The sequence below is a fragment of the Marmota monax genome, unplaced genomic scaffold, assembly GCF_021218885.2.
Source record: "Marmota monax isolate L192 unplaced genomic scaffold, Marmota_monax_Labrador192_F-V1.1 WCK01_AAM20220418_F8-fsc00021, whole genome shotgun sequence".
NCBI lineage: Eukaryota > Metazoa > Chordata > Mammalia > Rodentia > Sciuridae > Marmota > Marmota monax.
This window is the reverse complement of record NW_026695228.1, coordinates 26,488,825-26,495,560: the sequence shown is the minus strand read 5'-3', so window position 1 is coordinate 26,495,560 and position 6,736 is coordinate 26,488,825. Positions and strand designations below refer to the sequence as shown.

General features: G+C 48.5%; 1 protein-coding gene across 10 annotated transcripts in view; it reads left to right on the top strand.

Annotated features, from left to right (window-relative positions):
• Nucleotides 1–3,378: 3,378 nt before the first annotated feature.
• Dnm2 (dynamin 2) overlaps nt 3,379–6,736 on the top strand; it is an 89,480-nt gene continuing 86,122 nt past the window's right edge. For 3 of the 10 annotated variants that reach the window (XM_046437505.2, XM_046437503.2, XM_046437496.2), the window contains exon 1: nt 3,380–3,633. In XM_046437505.2, coding sequence (XP_046293461.1) covers nt 3,473–3,633 — 161 coding nt within the window. In that variant the 5' untranslated portion in view covers nt 3,380–3,472. Of the gene's footprint in view, nt 3,634–6,736 lie in introns of all 10 variants that reach the window. The other 7 variants (XM_046437504.2, XM_046437502.2, XM_046437495.2 and 4 more) reach the window with 5 other exon arrangements.

The following is a 6,736-nucleotide window of genomic DNA, read 5'->3' as shown; positions in this document are numbered from 1 at the left end:
GTATGTGTCTGTTTTCTTTTGGGGAGGCGGCCTGTCCCCATTACCTTCCCAGACTGAGCATTACTGCAGTTGGATTGTCCACCCCTCCCACTGACAGTAAGAAGTGACCACATTGGCTCAGTGGTAGTGACCATGCTTAGCATGCAGGAATCCCTGGGTTCCATCCCCAGCAGTGCAGGGGGGAGGGGAAAAAAAGGAACATGGCAGCAGCTGGTAACTGGAAACCACTTGGCACAGCCCAGCATGTAGGATGTGGTCTCAGGGTGGTAGCTACATCCTTTTTCCTGTGGCCCAGGCTTCCCAACTACTCCGGAGGTGATCACTCTTGTCCGTCTGTTGACAGGTAAAGAAACAGGCCCAGGGAGAGGAAATAGCTTACCTAAGGTCACCGTCAAGGAAATGGCAGTTTGATTCTGCTTTTTGTCTTCACTCTTATTTATTTATTTATTTTTTTGGAGATGGACACAATAGCTTTGTTTATTTTTATGTGGTGCTGAGGATTGAACCCAGTGCCTCATTCGTGCTAGGCAAGTGCTCTACCACTGAGCCACAACCCCAGCCTTTGACTCTTTTTTTTTTTTTTTTTGAAGTGGGGGGGGGTACCGGGGATTGAACCTAGGGGTACTTAACCACTGGGCCATATCCCCATCCCTTTTTAATATTTTATTTAGAGACAGGGTCTTGTTAAGTTGTTAAGTGCCTCACTGAGTTGCTGAGGCTGGCTTTGAACTCGAAATCCTCCTGCCTCATCCCCTGCTGGGATTACAGATGTGTGCCGTGGCACCTGGCTAGTCTTGACTCTTAATTCAACCGAGGGCCTCACATATGTCAGGCAAGTGCTGCACCCCTGAGCTACATCCCCAGCGCTGCCCTTTTAAATTGTATTTTGAGACAGGGTCTCACTAACTTGCTTAGGCTGCTTAGAACTTGTGGTTCTCCCGTCTCAGCCTTCCAAGTAGCTAGGATTATAGGAATGTGCCACCATGCCTGGCTTTTAGTTTCAATTGACATGTGGCACAGTGTAGCTGTCAGTAAATGATGTGATAATACATGTGATCTAACATTTTTACGCTATGGCATGTTTTCTTTTCTGGGGGCCATCCTGGGAATGGAACCTAGGGCCTCTGGCAAGCTAGGCACATTCACACACACTATCACTAAGTTCCTAAGCTGTCATTCCCTGTGTCACTGTTTTAAAGTGTTGTCATGTGTATTTAATTCTTGCAAAGTTATGATGCAAGATACAGATATGTTCCCATTTTATAGATGAGGAAATCGAGGTTCAGAGCTATGAAGCTATTTGGTTACTATCAGTGTCTGTTCAGACATGAACTGGGTGGCTTAGAAAGCACAGGAATTTATTCATCACTGTTTTGAAGGCTGGAAAAATCATGGTGCTAGCAGATTTGTTGTTTGGTGAGGATTTGCTTCCTAGTTCATAGATGGATGACTATCTTCTCAAAGTGTTCTCACATGGTATAAGGGACAAAGTAGCTTCCTGGGGTCTCTTATATGGGCACTAATTACATTTAAAAGGTCTCTGCTCATATGATCTAATCAGTTCTTTCCTCCAAATACCATCACATTGGGGTTAGGTTTCAACATGAGTTCTGGGGAAATCAGAAACATTTAGGCCACAGGATCACACAGGTTAACAAAGTGGCCCATGATCTAACCCAAATATGAGCTGTTACAAAGCTGGTGTTTTTAAGTTAGGTTTTTAAAACTGAAAAAGTTGTGAGGAACAACTCAATAGTGAAACTATTTGTATTAATTTATGTATTCCAGAAAATTTCCTTGTATGTATATTGTTTTTCTCTAAAGTCAGAATCCTGTACAATGCAGTTCTGAATTTTATTCCTCCCCACCTTAGTATCCTCAAATTTTATATAGGCCAGTACATAAAGAGCTTTCTAATCTTTTGGTTTTCTTTTATTTATTTATTTATTTATTTATTTATTTATTTTACAGTTTCTGCATATTATTATTCAACCAACTCCTTGAATGGACAGGGAGTTTCTAGTTTCTGCAATACCAGACCTTGTTGATTGTTCTCTCCCCTTCACACTTATTTGTTTTCAGTTTTGGAGAGTAAAAAGCTCTTTATTACCTCCAAAGGGGGGGAAAAAAAGGTGTAAATAATTTTTTTTTGCCCATTTTTGAGACCTGTCTTGGAGCAGGCATATACTATCGGCCACTCTGCCATCCTCCTTCCCACTGTTTCTGCATGTCAGTGTACCCACTCGTGTCAATCCCCTTCTGCATTCTGTGTTGCTCCTATTAACACACTGAATTCCCTGTTTTCTGGCCCACGTATGCCCAGAGGGATAAAATCACTTTGGGCCTAGAGTTACAGTTTCCAGAATCCCCACCTTTGTCTGAAAAACAGCGGCTTTGCATTAGGGAAAGGATCCTGTTGTTTCATTGAGTTCTCAGATCCGTGATGGGCTAAAATTGAAGAGACTGGAAAACAACATTGGAGCGTTCCTCGCATTAAGATGGGACACTCGCAGATGGGGGGAGGCACCATATTTGCAAAGGCGTGACTGACCTCCCTAGGAAGCAATAGTGTCGTCTGACTCATCTTCAAAGCGAGTAGGGACCCTGCTCCGAAAGCTGACTTGCGGGCTGGGAGCCATGAGGCATTCTGGGACTTGTAGTTTTTCTCAAGACCCCGGAACTCAAGTGACAATCACTGGTTACTACCACAAGGTGTCACCCCTCGGCAAGTACGGTGGATCTTACCCTCCCCTTCAGAAGACTAACACGAACATCACTGGTAAGAACGGAGTTCCTTCAACTGACAGATACAGTCTTCAATCAGAGTCAAGATTCGGATGTTAAAGCCCACCCTTTTTTCCCTTATTGGCTGGAATTGAGAAGTGATATTTATATAAGCCAATGGGAAATTTATAGGGAAGTAGGTAGTGTCAAGAGACAAATCAATGTTTTAGGATCGGTTCCTTACATCATTGGTCAGCTTTCATGACTGGCGTGTTTGCCTACCAATAAGGCGCAGATCTCCCTACTGGGCGGATCCGACATGTAGTTTCCCGAGACACCGCCCCGCTGCTTTGACAACTCGTTTTCCGCTCCCATTGGCCTTTGGACACCAGCGACACTTCTTTCATCCAATGAACTTGCGTGACGTTCCTTAGGGGGAAGGCTTACATAGCCTTAGGTCCGTGCCTCGCCTCCATTGGCTCAAGTGCAGGAGTGATAGCGGTTCTGACCAATCGGCTGCAACACAAGTGCTTTGGGAGCAGCCCACAGGCCGGGGCGGGAGGTCGCTCAGGTCGGATGTCGCCTGAGAACCGGATGAGGCGGCGACCGTGAGGCCGAGCCGGGAGCGGGCGTCGCGCCAAGACCCGGGCGGGCAGGGAGCAACGGCCACCGACGCCGCGGGGCCGGGTCGTTAAGGGTCGGGGGTGGGCGCGGAGCGCCGGGCGCTCGGGCCGGGGCCGCCGGCGCCATGGGCAACCGCGGAATGGAAGAGCTGATTCCGCTGGTCAACAAGCTGCAGGACGCCTTCAGCTCCATCGGCCAGAGCTGCCACCTGGACCTGCCGCAGATCGCTGTGGTGGGCGGCCAGAGCGCCGGCAAGAGCTCAGTACTCGAGAACTTCGTGGGTCGGTGAGCGAGCGCGGCGGGGACTGCGGGAGGGCGGCGGCCTAGGGCGCGGAGGGCGTACCGGGAATGGCGCTCCCTGCGCCGCCGGCGTAACTGCGGCGTTTGCGTGCCCGCGACTGGGACAAGGAGGCGGTCCCTGTGGGACGCCTGGGCGGAGGGTTCCCTGCAGGGGCTGGGGTGCAGACCCAGGGGTGGTCGCATGGGCTGGGTATCGTCGAACAAGGAGTGCGGTAGACCCCCGCAGTGTTATCTGGTCCCACTTTTTGTAGGTCATTTCTGCCACCTGGTTGCCTGTGATCGGGGATAGATCCTCCTGCTCATCTGTCCTTCCATCAGGGATGAAACCTGCCACTTAGATATTTATCAGGGAGACCCCTGCGGTCTGACTGGCGGTTCATTTATCAGGGGCAGCCCCTGTTGTCTGGTTGGCTGTCTTTCTGTTCTGGGCATGCCTCCCTAATACCACCATTTGGCTGTCCATCTGTCCAGACCCATCCAGCAGCATACCCCTTATTCCCCCCTGCCCCCGCCCACTATCTGGCTAGCTATACAGAATGATCTCTGCCGTCCGTCTGCCCATCTGTGTCCCTTGCAGCCTAACAGTTATCAATTCCTCCCGATTACCCTAGCTGCCCTCCACTGTCTTACGGACTGGATTCTCCATGGAGTCTCTTGTCTGGTTCTTCAAGGCTGACTTTTCAACTTTGTGTCTGCTGGCTCCTCTTTTGCCATTGAGTCCTATCTGCCCTGGTGTCTACTCATTACTTCCTTGGCAGCTCCTGACTCTCTGGCTCGACCCCTCTGGAAGGGGCTGACAGGAGGGTGGAGCAGAGAAGAGCTGAAGGGTGAGAATTGAACTCTTTCCTCTCTCAAATGGATATAGGACCGTTCTCTAGGGATTTTTCCTGGCCTATGTCAGGGCATTCTGGGGCCTACCCTTGCACACAGGGGCCAGCCCCCAAGCCAAAGCTTGCAGTTTAGGGGCCTCTGGGAATAGGCTACTTGCCTGATCAAGCCAAAGAAGCAATAACTGAGCAGCCCTGAGAAGCCTCAGTTTGTTCCACTTGTCCAGTGGCAAATTCCAGTCTTGGGATTTGGGAAGTGAATGAATGAGAACAGTGCTTGCTGACACCAAGGGATGTCAATTTACCCCTTCCCCTCCCTTCTTATCCTTCTGTTTCTCATATGGGCGTCCACTTCTGCATTCCAGGAAGTACTCCATTTGTGATGGTGTGCCTGCCAAGTGATAACATCCTCATTGCTGTCATCGTCGTCATAATTATTGTTATTATTGTTGTTATCAGTCTTAAGGGATAGAATTCATCCAGCAGGTCTCAGGCTAAGCTCCTCCTTGGTTCTGTGTTTTGAATCCCAGCAATGAGCAAGTGGCAAGAAGGTTTTTTGTCACCTCCTTAGAGATGAACTGGGAGGTTCTGGAAGGACTTGCTATCCATCCAAGGCCACCAGGCTCTTGCACAGCAGAGCCTGACAGCACTCAGGCCTGCCCTGCCTTCTGAGAGTCCTGGGATTTTTCTCACAGCAGCCAGAATGTCCTCCTTTGCTGCTTTGTCTCTGGCACTGTCTACTGTGGCAGAAAGGTGTGGAGTTGGGGGCAGTTGAAATTCAGACCAGGCTGTGGGACCCTTCTGCATAGCTGTCTTCTTTCCTGCCCAGGCTTCCAGTGGGCATCTTCAGAACTCTTTTTCATTTGCCTTGTGACCTTGCACAAGTGGTTTGGCTCCTCCAAGTCTTGAATGATCCAAGTTGAGGTACTGGTGACAGACTGAGAGGAAAGGGGGACTTTTCCTTCTCCGTCTTTTGGGATTGAGGAGTTCACCTCTGCATACTGCTCTGCTGTGGCTGACGGTATTAGTCCATCTTACCATATGTCAAGAAATTGAGAGTCAGCAACTTGGTGGCAGCAAGCACTGTTCTCATTCATTCACTTCCCAAGTCTCCCTCCCCCACCAAAAATTGGATTATGGTTCCTCAAAAAGAATGTGGCAAGGATACAGTGTATAGTGCATTGAAAGCCCTTGCTTTTTTTTTTTTTTGGTGCTGGGGATTGAACTCACAGCCTTGTGCATGCAAGGCAAGCAGTCTTCCAACCGAGTTATATCCCCAGCCCTGAAAGCCCTTGCTTTAAGAGCTGGAGATATAGCTCGGTAGTAGAGTGCTTGCTCAGTGTGTATGAGACCCTGGGTTTGAGCCACAGCACCGGGGGAGAAAAAAGAGTTTGTTTTAGCAGGCTAGTAGGTGTGCTAATTTGTAGTTCCTGCTAATTTGGGAGGCTGAGGTAGGAAGATCCCTTGAGCCTGGGAGCTCAGACCAGCCTGGGCAACATAGTGAGACTCTGTCTCAAAAAAAAAGTGCTTACTTAGTATAATGCCTGGTATACAGTAGGTCTCCATGGATGGGGCTATTACTTACTTAGCTGATTCCTTTTATATTAATGGCAAAATTGAACCAGAATTAAAATGCTTTTAAATTTTGTATTGGACTTCTTTTTTTTTTTTTTCCTTTAATTTTGAAACAGGGTTTTGCTAAATTGCTTAGGGCCTTGCTGAATTGCTGAGGCTGGCTTTGAACTTGGGATTCTCCTGCCTCAGCTTCCTGAGCTGCTGGGATTACAGGTGTTTGCCACTGTGCCTGGCTGAACTTCATTTTTTTAAATTAATTTTTTAATTGAACTTCACTTAAGCTTTATGAGGGTGGCACTGCAGTGGTCCCCATTTTACAGAGCAGGAAACTGAGGCTTGGAGAGCTGAGCCATGCACTCTTGCTTGAAGCTGTTCAAAGAGGGATTGGGATTCTGGGTTGGGGGCTCAAGTCTCTGACCCTTCCCCACCTCCTTCAGGCCCTCTACTCCTTGCCGTGCCTCCTTACACCCACCTCTCCCTGTCCCTCCAACCTGGTGCTGACCATGACTGCTGAGGTGGCTCCCATGGCATTGTCTTCCCAGAATCCTGCAATGTAGACATCAGCAGTTAAGATCATTAATTCAGTGCCTGAAAATCTAAGTTGTAAAAAGACCTTTTCTTGGGTACAGTACTCAAAGAGAGCTTAAATTCTTCGATTTCTGGAATGTGGGTAAGGCCTCTCAACT